Source organism: Pezoporus flaviventris, unplaced genomic scaffold (genome assembly GCF_033815535.1).
Source record: "Pezoporus flaviventris isolate CSIRO_AGI_PZ_B2104156 unplaced genomic scaffold, CSIRO_AGI_Pfla_v1 ptg000073l, whole genome shotgun sequence".
NCBI lineage: Eukaryota > Metazoa > Chordata > Aves > Psittaciformes > Psittacidae > Pezoporus > Pezoporus flaviventris.
In genome coordinates, this window is record NW_026892621.1 from 3596893 (window position 1) to 3613975 (window position 17083).

The window sequence follows — 17083 nt, forward strand, 5'->3', positions numbered from 1 at the left end:
ATTGGCTGTTTTCTCCAGTGAAACTTCCCACAAAAAGAAATACAAAACTTTAGTTATGAGAGAAGAGCAAGTGAACTGAGAGCCTGTGAAATCACTGCCCCAAATCGCTGTTGTAATGAAGCTCCAGCAATTCTTCTGTCCTACCTTGCTAGTATTTTCTGTTCTTCCTCTGTTTCCATTCTAGATGGGAGAGGGTATGAAGGGGCAGAAGAAAAGCAGAAGTGCCAGAAGCAGAGGAATGTGGAAGAGAGCCAGGACACACGGCTGTCAAGAGATTGGCTTCCTACTGGAGGCTTTAGGAGCAGTGGATCAGGGGTGCCCCAGTTTGGGAGCTTTCCCCTCAGAGGTATTGTCACTGCTGTGGAATAACTTACATTCCTCCTAAGAGCTTCACTGTGTTTCCATGCATATTGACAGGTCTTGGCCCTTCTGCTGGTCGGGGCCTGTCCGTCTATGGGAAGTTCTCCTAAGGTTTAGCATCAGTTTTCTTCTGTGTTGGGGCTTCCTCTTGGGTTGCTCAAGCTATAGGGTTTCAGAGCTTATTAAGGGAGCAGAGGATAGCCAGACACTTTCTGCTTCTCCCTTTCTCTGTTGCAGAAATTGCTACTTCTCTTTTGTCACCCCACTTTTCTGGTGCTCTCAGGAAGGAGAGGAACATTCTTAATGTGCACCTGCAGAGGAGTTAGACCAATACACTTGCTTAAGCAGGCTTAAACACCATCCTATGTGGAAGTTCTTGGAGTGTTTTGGTTTGAGGTTGTAGTGTAGCTGATTCCCACATCAGGGCTGCAGAGCTCAGCAATGGAGGCTTCCTGAGGAGAGGCTCTTTACTGTTCTCCAGTCTGACCAGTGGGGTGGATGACAGTGTTCTCAGCTCTCAGAATGTTGTTGCTGGTCTCCCAACACTGGGGGTTTTGTTTTGTGTTCCTTCGGTTCCCAAGAATCTGGTTTATTTTTTCTTTAATTTCAAAATGAGTACATCTGTTTTGTGGCTGTGCAGCAAGACTTGGAAATGTGAAGCCACAGGCCTCAAGAACAGAATGATTCCCAACTGTAATTATTTATAATAACCTGATTTTAATTTGGCTTCTGAAAAATCCAAGTGGAATATTTTCTCATGATTTCAGGGAGTTCTGTGAGTACAGAACAGGGTTGTGGTGAGGTACTGGTGCTACTGCCTTACCACCTTACCATTGCTCACCTAAGTTACAGGCAAAATACCTGCATGGCAGAGAAGGCTTCCTTGTCCCTGCAACGCTTTGATTCGTGTTGTGCCTTGGTATCTGCGGAGGGCAAGCAGCCAGCAAATCAGCTGAGATTTGTGCAAGTAATACAAAAGCAATGGTCTGGATCCTTTCTTTAGTACTACAGAGGCAGAAAAAACAGTTTTGAATGGCTGTGGAGTAGTGTAAAGAAGTCCCCAAGTCCAAGTGCTGTTGATTCTCCAGTAGCAAGAGCACATAGTTGGCAGCTACGATGCTTTATGTGTCAGTATACCAGCGTTAGATGTTACATTCTGGGCAGCAAATCAGATTGGATGCACTCACAGTTTTCTGTTGAGCTCTGGAGATCTGCATTCTGAGTATAGGTTTCATTGCTGTTAATGGCTCAAAGGAAGGACTCGCACTGTAGAAGTCAGTTCAAGGAAAGCTCTGCACAGCTGCAGCTTTGGGAGCCTTGGGCAGATGTCACTGGTGCAGTCTGGCAAGTTACTCTGGTTTTATGGCATCCTCAAGGAACTTTGTGCCAGCTTACTGCAGCTTCAGCAGCCACAGTGGTGTGAAGGGGCTCTGATGCTGTACCTCAGCTTGGTACATGTGGTGCAGGTGGAGGGAAGGGGCCAGCAGCAGATCCAGGGAGAGGAGGGCAGGGATTGGTGTGTGAGCTGGGTTGGCCGTGCTGATAAAATTAACACTTCCCTTAGGGGAAAATGCATCTGGGAGGATGCCCCAGGAGGACAGAGGGGAGGGAAGATGGGATCTGTCAGGGACAACTGTAAAAGGAACCGACTTTTCATATAAACAGGAGAAAATTTCCTCCTGCCTTCATTAGCCTCTCTTTCCTTAATGATGTATTATTGGTAGGTCTGCTGCTATTGACTTCAATCCTCAGCCTTTGCCCAGGCCTTTTCACATTTCCTGTGAGAGCTGGCAGGACGTAACTGCACTCAGAGCTCAGCTGTAGCAAGGCAGAGCAGGAGATCCCACACTCCTCTGTCTGCATTTCCAAGCAGAAATGGTTGTATTTGTGGGATTAATCACTAAAGTGTCAGCGTTTGATTTAGTGCTGCTGATCTTGCATCATCCTGAAAGGTCACAGCTTGACTCACGTTACAGGCTACATTTGCAAGCCTGGCAATAACAAAGCATCATTTGTGTGTTGTGAGGAAATCTGCTCTTGCCATGAAAAGCTTTAAACCAAGAGCCCCGCATCCCCCCATGTTCTGTGGGTGCTGCTTTGCAGGACTTGTATTCTTCATTTCCCCACCTCAAAACTCAGCAGTTGAGCTGATGCCCTTCCATTGCATAGGCTGGGGAAGCTGAAGGCTAAGTTAGCGAACGCGTGAAATGACAGGAGCCGTTCAAGACACCTTTCACTAGAGGCTGCTCCAAGCCCCTGTGTCCAACCTGGCCTTGAGCACTGCCAGGGATGGGGCAGCCACAGCTTCTCCGGGCACCCTGTGCCAGCGCCTCAGCACCCTCACCGGGAAGAGCAGTCATCATCAGTTTGGTATCGGTTCCCATTTATTTTTCCCAGTGCTTCCGTTGGCAGGGGTCAGGTTGGGGCAGGAGTTTTCTCCCTGGGGTTGTTTCTTGCCCGTTGGCCAGGCTGGACAGAGCCTTGGGTGCCATGGTTCAGTGTGAGGTGTCCCTGCCCGTGGCAGGGGGTTGGAACTGGATGATCTTAAGGTCCTTTCCAACCCAAACTGTTCTGCGATTCTATGGGATCATGTCCCTGTTGTAATTCCTTTTGAGAGCAGGTTGGTGGTGCTGTGAAGAGGTCGGGGCGAAGCGCGTGTTCCGCAGGCGGTGATGTCCATGGTGCTGCTGCGCATCGGGAGCGTCGGAGGTGAGACCTCAGCTCTCTGCTGCTCTGTTCCCTTGGGTTTGTTTTCACAACAGTGTGTTTGTGTCACAGACCAGGAGGCTGCAGCAGCCACACAGTGCCGGTAACTGTGAATGCCGTGAGGAGATGTGTGAGGAGTGAAAGGAACATCAGGTTAAATAAAGGGACTTATAAACACAGTGGAGGTAAGGGAAAGGGACTTTGCTGCTGCTGCTGTAAACCACACAGCAAATGCTGCCTTCCCTGTGGTACTGCTCAAAAACACGCCTGTGCTGCTCACGAAGCTGAGGCTGAGCATTTCTGTAGCCTTCACAGAAGCCCAAGAGCTTGTCACTTGGAAGGAAAAAAAGGGAAAAGGAAACAGGCAAAGGAAAGGTGAGGCCATTGCTTTCATCTCTCTTAGTTCTTTCCGTTATTGTCGTCCCCACTTCCCCCTCCAAAAATCCAACCAACCCAACCCAGCGTTTCTGGGTGAAAGGCTGGGTTTAGGCTGAGAACTGAGTAAACAGTCTTGAGATAAGCAGCTTTTTGACTGTTAAATGTAGCAGGCCCGCGGCTGACACAGCTTCATGTTGGCAGCTGCCTTCACGTCTGCCTTTGTGATGGAGAGAAGACAGATGTTCTCCTTGGCACGTAAGAAAGCTGCTGCTCAGCAAGATGAAATGTGAAATCAGAGTGAACAGTGCAGCAGAGAGCAGTGAGTGGCCAGCCTGCAAGCTGGGACAGCCTGATGTGGATGTCATGAGGTGGGTTCTTCTTTGGAGTCAGCAACTGCTTTGTCATTATTTAGAAGCTATAGAGGAAGGAACTCTGCTTTTTCCAACTCTGTTAAAATCTTGATGCATGGCACTGAGTGAGCATCCACTGAGACGAATCCCAGGCCAACAGGTGGAGATGCTTAAGTGATACAGCAGTTGGCAGCTATAAAACCCCTACAGCACACAGTGGTCTGATGGATTGGGTTCCTGTGATGGCTGGGTCACAAAGGAAAACATGAGAGTTTCCTATTTAATGTTACTTGTGGATTCTGTTGTCAGATGAGTCTGGGGGCTGCCTCCAGCATGACAGGGTCCACTTCTAGCACCGGAAGCAGGAGCCACATAGGAGGAGCTCATCCTGGGGAGAGCCTGGCGTTCTGCAGTCCCTCTGTGTCCTGTGGCAGAGTAAGTCCGTGTTCACTGGTGTGGATGCTCCAAGGAGAGGGAAAACCCTGTGGGTGAGGTAGATGGATGCCGAGGGTGTCAGCAAGGAGCCAAGGCTCTGCCTGTGGCAGGGGTCCCATGGGCCCGATGCAGAGGGCTGGGCCCTGCTCTACTCTCAGCACGTCCCTTCCCCTCCGCGTGGGTCTCTGTGAAGGCTCAGGTGTGACAGCAGAATTGAGCACAATTCAGACCTGGTGCCAGCCTCCCCAGATGGTCCAGGGTGGCCGTGGGCACACGCTGGGCACGTGCATCCCCCCGTCAGAGCTGGTTTAGGGAAGACTGAAGGCTTTTTTAGCTGCAGTTGAGAATGAGAAGCTGCAGCGCTGCACAGGCGCTTCCCGCAGCAGCAGGGTGCTCTGGCTCCCAGCTCTATGTCCAGGCACAGATTCACCCTTGGAGTTTTAATTAGATACAACGTTTAGTTCATTGTCTTGCACTTGAACCACCGGCAGTGACTGTCCAACGCTGGGCTCTGCCTCCTCCCGCAGCTGCTTTCAGCCGGTGCTGAGGGTGTCCCTAAGGTACGTGAGCTTGCTGTGAACTACTAAATGCCCCAGGGAAAGTGTGACATCAGAGAACTGGAGATAGCAGCAGTGTCTGTGGCTTCCGATCACAGATGAAGTGGCTTCCTCTCCCCTCACCTTCTCCCCAGAAACGACTGGGAGCAGCAGGGTCTCCCTGGGTCCGCGTTTGGGCAGGGTTTGGCTTGGACTTCGCCACAGTCCCAAAGGTTTGAAGGCTGAGCACCGGGGGAAAGGCCTCGTACCTGCATGGTTTCACTCCTGGCTTTGCCATCGGTCAGAGGTGAGTGAGATCTGCCCAGGTCTGCTGCTCCCTTTTGAGGCTTGTGCCCTGCAGTGCATTGGATGTCACTTGTGTGGAGCGGTGCCTGCGGGAGCCTCCCAGCACCAATCTTGGGTGGAGCAACCCTAGGAAAGCCCTGGGACAGAGCACTCCCTTGCACAGACCAGAGATGCAGAGGGCTGCGGCCTTGTGTGCTGTGACAGGAGAGCACCAAGGGGAAATGGGAGAGCTTTGTCCGAAGAGCAAGGCAGCTGCTGTGGAGCTGTACGTAGCTGCAGTTAAAACCAAGCAATTTATCTGTTCTGGCTCTTCTACACAGCACTTGAGAGAGCTGCTCCACAGAGAGGGGGGCAGCATGTTCCCATGGAAGGAGAGCTTTAACAATTATTATAGCAGTGTATTTTAGTTACTGAATTGGTGCATTTTCTGTCGTTGGCCCTTCAGGATAAAGCACGCTTCACCACTGTCTGCTGGGGGAAGAGCTGGAGACACCGTGTTAGTGTACTTGGAGCTAGAGGAAGGGGAAGCTCCCGTGTCAGGAGGATGCAGACTGGTTGGTTTCTTTCTTCACTCTTCCTCAAGAAGGATCTAAAGACAGTGGTGATGGGGGCCAGCGCCAGTGAGTACAGCCCTGACACAACCTGCATCTGAAACGCTCCCGACGCGTGGTGCCAGGGCATCACGCTGAGCAACGCAACTCGGTGGTGTGGGGTTGGCTTCGTGCCTGCAGCCCTCGTGGATGCGTCCCAGCACTGCTGCTGCACACAGGCCTTTGGAACAGGGCTGCGGGAGCGTTGGTGTGCTGTCACCACGGGCTGCTTTGGCCTCCCGGCAGGACCTGGTTTCTTCCCCACTGGCCCCAGCACAGCCTGTGGAGCAGGATGTCCACAGCGTCCTGTGCGGCTCCATCTCTGGTGTTGAGCGGGTTACACCTTCCAGTGTTGTGAACAGTCCAGTTGTAAGGTCCAACAGGTCAGCTGCGCTGTGTCAGTGTGGCTGCCTCACATGCAGCAGCAGCAGCAGTTCCTTGCAGGGTTTGCTGCAGCAGTGGCAGGAATCTCAACATCCATCGGACACCAGTGCGCCTCTACTGAGCACAGGCATGGTGTGGTACCCGCTGCCTGTGAGCTCCCCTCACTGCTGCCTGCTGCTGTGGTTGGAAAGGAGATAAATGTTGTGCAAGTAAGGTCCCAACAACCCCACAGGGTGAGGAAAATCCCATGGGAAGGTTCCCTATGGTCAGGTACCAGCAGCACTCTTGGTGCTGCACACATCTGGTGTTGGTACAGATTTAGCAAGTACACAGACAGCAGCACTGCCCGTGTGCTACACACAGATGTACACTCCTGTTGCGTCAAGCCATCACTGTCTGTGTTTGTGTGTGAGGTTCATGTTCACAGCTACAATGTGATACATAGAAATGTATAGCTGTACACAGCTAAAATGAAATACATAGAAACTGCATCCAGGAGCAATGGATGCACTGCTGAACGATGCAGAAAGATGTGAACTCCATCCCCAGCATATTTGTGATGTCAGGTCTGGTTTCTAAACTAAACCCCTGCTTTGAATGGAATTAACACAAATAATGTGGTCTGTGTGTATGCGTAGGGGTGAGGGTACGGATGCACAATGGGGAGTTACCTTTTGTTTAGGTCACAGGAGAAGGTAAGCCACGACAAATAGCGTAGGACTTCCTAATCATGTGAAGCATGTGTGTAGGGTCCAGTTTCTCTAGGCCATGGTGCCACCCTTTGTGTAACATTACTGCTAATGAGAAAGATTATGTGGCAGAAAAATGTGTCTTTTAACCTTTATCACATAGAGAACAGAGCACGGTAAGTTACTGACCTGAAAGGCAGCCATGCTGCTGGTCCTGCTTCACGTAGGCCCCAAAATGTTGGTGCAGGGATGCGTTTTCCTAACAGGAAGCCAGCTCCCATCAGGAAGCAGACTGGGAGGCTCTGTGTCACCAGCCTCCCTCCCAAGGGCTCTTGAAGTGTGTATTTAGCTGCTGTCCATGGACATGGGGAGACGGCTGCGTCGTAGCTGTGTTAAACTCATCATGCTGGATGTGTCCTAATGGGACCTCCTAAACCCAGCCACTGACTGGAACAGTCTCACCTCTTCCAGTGACACTGAAATCCATTACCCCTACCTGGCTTTTATACAACAGTACTTTGTGTCTCCTTGGTTTAGGGTCTCCTCCTCTAATTCCAGAGACTGCTCTCCTACATTCACTTGAAGTTCCTCTGAAGGCTTGCGCATGGTTAACCAAACTTCCTCAAAATCAGGTAATCAGGATTTTAAGGATTTTGTTTTTAAGGATTAACCATTTCCAGTCAAATGAATGAATGGAAAACACTCACCGGAAGCACAAGCCCCTGGATTTCTACCTTGGAAATACAGCTGCCTCCAGCAGGGAAGAGTTCCTGTCCTCGGGATGGAGCTCGAAGAGGGACAGAACAAGATGAGGACACTGGTGTCTGATGAGTGGTGCAGGAACCGGCTTCCCTGGTCCCTGACCCCCCCCCAGCCCCAGCCCGCAGCACGGAGGCGGACGCGCGGTGATTTAAGAGCACTTTTATTGTTCTTTAAGGCTACTTTTAAGTACAAAAAAACCCCAAAACAAAACAAAACCAAACAGCTGTCTCTTCCCGCCCCAGTCCCGGTGGGATGCGGCCGCGGGAGAGAGACCTATTTTACACATTTACAAACACAGAGTCTGCCAGACGCAGCTGTAGGTGACCCGGCTCTCTGAGGGAACCACCACCGCGCACGGCAGTGACTGCGGTTTAGTTTCCTTCCACACACCCCCCCCCCCCCCCCCACCCCCCCTTTGGCTCTCAGGACATTATTGTGTCTAATACATGGTTTACCGGACAGATCGCATTACGTCTTTATTGCCCTCAAATCCATTTACCTATCTCAGATAAGTAAATGTAACCTTGTAAAACAGCTCTTATTGAAAACATTAGCTTTAGAAACATCATCTCATTTGTGTTTACAAAGAAATATAGGAGTCACATTTTCCACAGAGTCAATCTACAGCATTAGTATTTAATGTTACGATGCTCAGTAGCCTGTAGCAATAACAAACTAGTGGCTATTAATGCTAATGCAGTGTTCTCATAGAATAACTGTGTTCCTGCACTTTTACTGTATTACAGACAAATCTACAACAAAAAAAAAAAAAGATCAACTTTTTTCTCCAAACAAAAAAGAATGATTACAATAAAGGAAAGGGAAAAATTAAATAGCTACATATCATTAACAAATTAATTGTTCCTCAAAAAATACCTACAAATTTCTCTGTACATTCTTTACGCACAGCGTAACGATGGTCTTAAAGTTACCTATATAAAAAAGTGTTCTTTTAACAATCTTCCTACAGAGAGTAGGGTACTGAATGCCAAAGCAAGGAAGCGTTGACTACCCAGTAGGATGGTAGTGAAATGTGTCAAACTGGGGGGCTTAGGTGGTGGGGGTTTCATTTGTTAAAGAGAATTGAGCAGCCACCTTCTCAACCAGAGCAAGAGCCAATCTCCCGATCCTTCCAAATTAAATAGCTTAAAAAAGAAAACAAAAACACAGAAGTAAAAGCCACAATGGACCCAAATACTGTAACGTAGTCCAGAATACATCACACGTAGTTCATCTTCCAGCTAGTTCTAACCTTCTACACTGAACCAATTGTTTCAGGTAACCCAGTAGAAAAACAAAGCCCTAGTTGCAACTGTACTGGGAAGATGGAATGTCTGGGGGAGAGCAGTTACACATAACAAGAAGAAAAGCTCTTTACTAGCCCAGCTGTGGGTTTACGCCTGCCTCTATCGCCTACTTTCTAGTTAGTAGCTATTAATATAGCAAATGATAATAAACGCAGTAATACCTGTATAAAGTTCTCTACTGGAGGAATGTATGCTGCAACTTGGCATAGGCTTATGGAGAAGCTTAAAAAAACCCTAAAAGATCATATTTCACAAACTGTAACAATCTGTTGTCCAGCCAAGGTACGTCACGGTAACCGTTTCTGCAGCTGGTTCAAGGTGGATTACACAGACTTGGGGTCAGGAAGCAAATCCCTGGTTAAGCAGACAGGAACAATGACTCGGTCTTGCGCAAAGCTGTAGCATCCTGTACCACGCACCATCTATCTCTGACTGCGTCGTCCGAGGCCTGGCCTGAGGCTGTCCTCTTTGCTGGCTGCTACTAAAGTGAATATCAAATACAAATATCATAGAGTACAACTGTACCAGCAGTAAGTATATCTAGGATTGTTACTGACAAAAATAAACTAATTCTGAAGAAAAGCTAATAAGTATTATGATTCTTACTGTCTATACATTAATAGATACCAGCTATTTTTCATAAAACATGCATCGTTAAGCACTATTGAACCCTCCGACCTCAGCTCTACTCTAGCAAACTGCAGTGTTTAGGAAAAAATGCCCGTGTTCTGTAAATTATGCAGTCCAGTTGCAAGCACTAAGCACCTGAAATCTAAAGAGAGAAAGACCTATAACCTGTATGAGACTTCCCCTTCCAAAGCTGTTTTGCTTTAAGAAAAAAATAAATCAAACTGATAGAAATGTCATCCTTAAACCCTTTTTTCAGCAGTTTGCCCTCAAAATATTAGCGTCTTCCAGAAAGTTGCTATGCAACTTCAGTCCTCCTCCAATAGTGCAAATCATACATGACAGTTCTTTTCAAGTATATACATACAACGTTACTTCACAGAGGGAAAAAGAACCAAAACGAAACAAAAAACCCCAAAGCAATGTAAGCAAACCAGACAAATCTAGTTTCAAGAAGCTAATAAAAGCAGAAAGCACTTGGGTCAACCAACTAAGTGTGATGGCTTTTGTGGATTAGCGTGCATTAGTTTTTTTTAAGGGGCAGCAGATTTGCATCAGAGGTTTCTTTGGTAATTGAGGCAGGAAAAAAGGATGCTACATCAGATGAATCGTTATGAAATAGTTCCTGCTATCATCTTTAAGGGCACCCTTTCACAAACAAAGTGAGTACACAAAACATGTGTTCAAAACTAACCTCCCTTCCCCGACACTACCGTAAGCACTGTTCAAAGCTCAGTCAAACCATGCAAATTCACAAGGGTCCCGGTCCCCTCCTCAGGAGACCACCGAGGGCGAGTGATTATGATTGACCATGTGAGAGGAGGGGGAAGCCTGGCCCCGCCGCGACGCGGACTCGGGGCTGCTCGAGACGCCGTCCTTCGCAGCTTTGATCTGCAGCCACGTATCCCCAAGTGCTTTGGCAAAGTGGTCATCGACCGATCCTGTGATGGACACGGAGTTTGCCACTGGCTCAGGCTCCTTGTAATTCTTGCCAAGGCTTCGGCGGAAGTGCTCTTCCACCACCGGGTCGCAGGCAGTGGTAGCTGCACAGGGAAAGGAGGCAGAGAGTGTGTTATTTCAGGGCAGAATCCCGTTTTCCTCAGCATAAAGCAAGACCTTACAGCAGTACAGAGCTGTTGGTGAATGGGGGGAGTAGATGGAAGGGGTTACAATGAAGAAAAGTAATAAATGGAGTTACATATCTTTGTATTTCTGCAACCTGCAGCTGTTAAGCGTTTTCTATACAATTTTAGTTCTTCCTCAGGCTAGTGACGACTACAGTTCTTGTTCTATGGAAACGCTCTCCCAAACAATCCCATAGAAGTCCTATTTAGACTTAAACAGAATTAAAGATGGAAGCAGTTCTTTAAAATCAGCTCCCAAGCCTGCTGATACCAGCTGGATGTGGGGAGACCTCATTCTAAATTACACTGTGCCAAACGCTGATTTCAGGGTATCATCTTCCTCTACGTGCTTTGTGCTGAGAGCCAGTCTGAAAGCTGACTGATTCACTACCTCTGCATTAGGTACTGCAAGCATTAAAACAGCATCATAGTATCGCAAGAGAAACAAAGAACCTTAAAAACAGGGTTTGCGCAACAATAGTAGTTAATTCTTCAGGCTCCATGTGAGAGAGCTGCAGTTTTATGCTTTAGAAACATCGTCTGTGTCTACATGAGATTCATCTTTAAAGTCCCCTTCAAACTGGCAGGATCCACGCGACTGCCCTTAGTGCCACAGACAGGCTTGACTGATCCCAAAATACACCGGAGCATTGCCCCCAAGACCTGTTCAAGCGACATGAGACAAGTATCCTCTGACAACGTCCACCACTGCTGCAGAGCCCATGTAAATACAGCTGGGGCTCGAAGAGGGAGCTCACCTTGGACAAATACCAGCAGGTTTCTAGCAAACTTGTGTCCTCTCAGGTCCTTCACACTAGTGAAGGTCTCCTCCAGGGTCCCGCCTCAGTTGTTAATTCCGGGTTTCAACAATACAGGGATCTTCTTTGAGTAACAACCACACACGCACCCCCCCACTGTGGAATTCAAGGGCCCTACCTCTGTCTTGCTGGTGTACAGGAGGCAGAAAGCTGACGCTCCCTGCCTGGGAGCAGCTGCCCTCTACAGCAATGTGCGCTACCCACACAGACAGACGTGGAGGGTATTTACTTCGGAAGAGTATCTGTACCTTCAGGAAGAGGTTTTTGTGACTGCAGTTCAATCTACTGACTCCTGAAGGAGCGGAGAAACTGCAGCACCTCAAATGACAGCGTGGCTGGATCTGCTGTCCATTAGACAGTAACTAAGGACTTGTTTGTGTGGGGTGTGTGTTTGTTTAAAGCAGCTTTTCAGAACAAGAACGAACCCCTCTCTCCCCAACTCTGAACTGGTACCTCCACTGTGGCACGGGACCGGCGGCTACGAAGCCTGCAGAGAGGTGGCTGTTGTTTCACCTCCTTTTGTCCCTGTTTGTTAATACATCAGTGCCTGCACTGGGCGGAGGGTAACACGGCTGTGCTGCTCTCCCAGGGTGCAAGGGGCAGCGCAGGGTGCACACTTACTGCTGGCGGGCCTCCGGTACGGGGGCACGGCGGAGGCACAGCCGCTGTGCGCGATGGGGCAGTGGGACAGGTTGCAGTTGCGGTTGTTGGCGGAAGCGCAGGTGATCACCGAGGGACGGTTCTGAGGGGGACAAGAGAGAAACTGTCAGTCACTGTCAGCCAAAGCTGTAGCAGCAGCAGTTCACTGCAGCAGCACTTGAGAGTGCAGGCACTGAACAGAATCCCAGCAGTGAAATAACCCATAAACCATCCAATTCAGTAACGAGCATTAAACCCCAAAATACTTGGCTGTTGTTTCTTTGCCTGATTAAAAAACCACTACAGTGCACTTCCATCACGGTTCTTAGATATTTAAGTGACAAGCAGCCCTACACAAAAAGTGCAGTGTAAAAGCAAATAATTAAAAGCACTGAAGTGATTTTACAGCAACTGTTTCAACTTCACAGACAACATTACATACATAGAACTAAATGTCAACACAGTGTACGCTTGTTCCATTCCGGTGCCACAGATCCCTGTGATCCCAAGACTCGGCCAGGCTTTACACAGGTTGCAGGTATTTGCCTCCTTAGTGTTACTCAGTTTTTGATGGCACCATTTTTCCTTCAGGAGCTCACTCTTCCCAGCCTGGCTGATCCTGTACTCCCTACTCTGGGCACAAAATATAAGCCCATAAGATTAAATTATAAAGAGCACCTGAGTGAGCCTTGACCACAAATACTTTCCTGTTATAATTAATCTGCTTTTCTAGTGCTGCTTAATGCATCACCCTTCTTCATTCTCAACATATGCAAACTCCCCAAAGCGTTCATCCCATAACCTGAATTCTGCAACGGATACTCTGCACAGTGTAATGGTAAAACACTCTTCTTATACTTGTTCACTATGTAGATGTTGCATTGAAACAAGGCCTAAGGAGGAAGAATGTCCGAGTCTTTCAAGTGGCTGAAGGGAAATGAAGGGGATTAGAATATTTTTGCTTTGCATCTTTGGTCTATTTTATGGTGCAAGGAGTCCATTTTGCTCCAGCCAATGCAAGTTCACTGGTAAGTGTCCAAAGGATTAACTGAATTGCTGTAATTAACACAGTTTTAATTTCCTGTCCATCTTGTGTGCAGCAAGCCCACAAGAATCACTGCTTTACCTACCACCACATACAGTCAATGAGGAAGGAAAGAGTTTTCATTGTGTAGTGGTACTTTAGTGTACAGAGTAAGAGCAAGGCCAAAGTGAGAGTCTGGAAGGGAAGGTTTAACACTGCACGGACACAACAGGAATGACGCCGTTCACATCTTACTGCACTGCAGCAAAGTACAAAATGTAAATGAAGAATTACTCGATTCTTCCCGAAGCATTTGTTTTCTTTTTAGGGACCAAGACTTTGCACATCTATGAAGCAAAATGTATATATGCTGCTCTCTTTTTAAAGGAGTATTTTAGACATCCAAGAGGTGGGAAGTGGAGACAGAGTGAGGCAGCAAACAAGGATGCACGTTCGGAAGCGAGCAAGGATCCCAACACCACAGAGGATCTGCAAGGCAGGATAAGGCATGTGTAGGTCTGTGTGTACAGGAGCACGGAGCAGACCACACAGATTTAGATGAGAATACTGAGAAAAGCTGAGAATTTAGTGACAGTGACTACAGCAGCTGAAATACAAAGGTAGTTTTTCCCACCTCTTTATTAGAAAGAGGGCAAGATAAAAATCCCATTGAACATACTGAGGTGTAAATAAATAAATAAATAAATCCAAACCCAACAAAAGAACAAATTGTCAAACCTGGGTTTCTGCTGGGTTTTCCAATACACTTTTGGCTCTGGATGATTTCTACAATGTGCTCTTAGCAAGGTCTAACCTCAACATCCAATTTTCCAAGAAAACAGATTGTAACCTAGATCAAAATGTCAAAGGTAACAAGAGAGGAAGCTGGTAACGGGCACCAGGAATGGGCCCAAGTCAAACACCCCAAGAGGCTGGTGTCAGAGGTGGTGGCTGCTCTGGACACTGCCCAAAGGGCACCAGTGTCGTCAGCGGCAGTGAGGCCCTTCCTCCTCTGTTACCACCCAACACTGAGAGCAAAGAGGAGCTGTTCTGCACAGAACAATAGCTCTGCAACCTGTGTGCCAAGTGATGCAAGAGAGCAGCCACACTAGTGCAGAGCTCGGCCTTTTGGGAAAGCAAAATGGGAGAGACAAGTGTACACAGGCAACCCCTGTGAAAACCCACACAGCAGGTGTAAAGCGCACAGCTCCGGTGAAGAGCAGCTCTCATACATTGTATATGAAACCCCAGCCTCTGAAACAGTATCTGCTCCAAGTGTTTACCCTCTGCAGGGCATCACAGCAGGGGAGGGAAGAAGGCAGGAAGGAAGAGCTTGGGCTAGTTTGATTTCTCAACACTGTAGCTCATCACAACTCGGTTGTCTTGCTTTGTCTCTTCACTTGGGATAAAAGCAAGTATGACAGAAGGAAACTATTACTGTCTAACCTGCATAGAGATAGCTCATCTTCAGCAGTTCTGGAGAAAAACACAACATACAAGATGGCAAGCCAAAAACCAAACCACCAGCCAAAACCAAACCAGAACACTGCAGCATATGGAAATAAATGATAATAGAAAAGAATTACTTTAGGAAAAGTCACTGCGGAAGAGCGAAACTACACTGCTCTGAACAACACAATGAATGCTTATGGCTGGCTAAACCAACCAAGGTCTTTCCAGCTTCTTTCACCTGGAAAATTCAGTGACAAATTCTCTGCGATGCCCTTTCTGTCTCACAACTCTTCTTCAGCAGTCCCAAGAGGAGATCAAGTGAATACCTGCTTTACCTGCAAGCTGCATCGGTTACTGCCTAGCAGGCACTGGAGCTCTGTCCAACCACAGACTTTGCATTCCCAGCTAAAGCAGCATTCACAAGCTTAGCAGAGCATCAGAGAAAGGTGTGTCAGCGTGTGACACTGACACACCTCACATCCAACACAATGAGCTGGGACATTCCCTGTGCATTTTTAAAACACTTTTTGTCTGAAGACTAGCATTGCCTACCTACTGTAACTCGCAATATGTTCTGCTTACACCCGCGCAGTCCTCACTGTGTCTACAGCAAGGATTCATACAACCACCCACAGCTGCTTGTCAACTAGAAGCCAGTACCTGCTGCCGTTCCACAGAAGTCAGTGTAGGTGTGATGCCAACTGTCCGGGTTGCATCCATGCTGTTTTTGGTCAGTGCTAGAGGTTGATCCATGGTCAAGCTTGGGATTGAGGCATACATGTGATTGGCATGAAGGCTCATTGTCGGGGCAGCAGCCCTCTCTATGGGGCTGCGACTCCTCTCTCTGTGCTCCTTCCGAAAGTCTCCATTGGCAGTCTTGTTTCTAAGGCAAGAAAGAAAAACAAGATCAAAGGACTCACTATGGTTACAAGCTAGAGCGGGGTACACAACACTGAATCCCTTCAAGAGGCAGGAGGCAATGCATTCTGCTGGGCCTGTGGGGAGGGCAGCGAACCCCTCTGTGAGGTACCCCTGCTCTATCCAGCCAGTGGTTTGCATCTGCAAGCTCTGGCAGCCAACAGTTTTCTTCAGCCTGGAATTCCTTCAGATCCTTAGCTAAATGCACTGAGTTTAAGTAACACTTCTGTTAAGATCAGACACCTCCTCATTTCACATACTATTAATCCCACTCTGTCTCCTGACACTGCAATATTCTCTAAGCATTATTAAGCCCATGCAAAGTCTGTTTTCCTCAAAAGCCATGGCTGTGAGCAAAACACAGCGAGTCACAGCAGGAAGCAGGATTTTCACAGCAGAAAAGGAAGGAAAAGCTAAACTGCACTTTTCCCAGAATCACTGGATTAAGCCATTCTTTAAAAAGAATCATTTCAAACTACTACTGAACAATAAATCTCAGTAAATGTCCTCGCATCATTAGCCTATCACTCACTGCAATTAAAATAATACTGATGTGGGGCTTATGTGTGAGACATCTCAGTTTCCACACATGAAAGGCAAAGCAGTGAGCCACAGACATACAGCACTGAGGGGTTCATGTGCTGCAGCACCCAGTGCCTCAGTGCCACAGAGCAAACCCAGTCCATCTTTCACACAGGAAAGCACTGGAGGAGAAGGCTGCTTCTATGCAACATAGAATTTCTGTCTTCAGAAGGTTCTTGAAGCAAGAGGGACGTGTCCTGTGTGTAAGTGGGTAAAATCCAAGGTATTTCCCCCACTTTTTAAGCATATATTAATATGCAGGAGCAATCTTTACAAATGCTCTGATGAGTATTAGGCAGAGAGAGAAAAGGAACAGAGAAGCGTTTTCCATAGTACTAGAAATGAAGATCTATGAAGAGTATTCAATATTGAAGTAAACTACAACTCCAAGAAGCCCCTGCCTATTGCAACATCAGGGAAAGCATCAAGAAGGCAGGCTGACAGCTGAGGGGAAAAGGAACAGAAGCCAAAGCCCTGCCAGCAGAGGGAAAGGAGGAACCCCGAAGCTTTACCAACCAAAATGCTACAGGAAAAACCTGCAGGAGTGCCCCAGGAGTCAGGGTGCTCATCAAGTTGCACAGCATTTGTTTAAGCGCCTTTGGAGACCACATAAACCATGAGCTTTGACAGCATCCAGTGGCAATGGATTCTTCCATTTAAACTACACACTTGTTGGGTACCTTTTCTTCACAGGTTGTTTTTGTTTCTTTTAAACGTGAAATCTACTGACGTGCTCTGCTGTCACCTCCTTCTTGTATGAGGAGAGGCAAAGCCATGGCTCCCTGCTGATCATCTTCACACCCCTCCTGAGTCCATCTCTGTCCAACAACCCTTTTTCTCCCAGGTAATACTTCCTTCAGGTACAAACTGTTCCCACACCTTTGTCATCCCTGTGGCCCCACCTGTGTTAGAGCTAGAGAAGCTCACTCTATCACCTCAATCTTTCTTGAGGTGAGGGTCCAGATCTTGGCTGCATTCACGAACAGGACGTTTGCTGAACTAATCAGCTATTCCCCAGCTTGCTCAGCAGTCACTTGGTTGTACAGAGATCTGCTATTGCTGCCCGAACCAAAACTCAATTGGCACGGTGGAAGTT

At 47.8% G+C, this 17083-nt stretch overlaps 1 protein-coding gene and 1 long non-coding RNA gene across 3 annotated transcripts in view; one reads left to right on the forward strand and one right to left on the reverse strand.

The window, feature by feature from the left end:
- The first annotated feature begins 7266 nt into the window (after positions 1–7266).
- Positions 7267–9385, forward strand: LOC133279355 (uncharacterized). Its single transcript, XR_009746851.1, has 2 exons — positions 7267–7366; positions 9081–9385. It is a non-coding gene; the product is annotated as an uncharacterized LOC133279355 (long non-coding RNA).
- Positions 9386–10011: 626 nt separating this feature from the next.
- VGLL4 (vestigial like family member 4) overlaps positions 10012–17083 on the reverse strand; it is a 66807-nt gene continuing 59735 nt past the window's right edge. For both annotated transcript variants that reach the window (XM_061472961.1, XM_061472960.1), the window contains exons 3-5: positions 15148–15370; positions 11994–12114; positions 10012–10473 (exon numbers count right to left, since the gene is read on the reverse strand). In XM_061472961.1, coding sequence (XP_061328945.1) covers positions 10205–10473; positions 11994–12114; positions 15148–15370 — 613 coding nt within the window. In that variant the 3' untranslated portion in view covers positions 10012–10204. The remainder of the gene's footprint in view (positions 10474–11993; positions 12115–15147; positions 15371–17083) is intronic.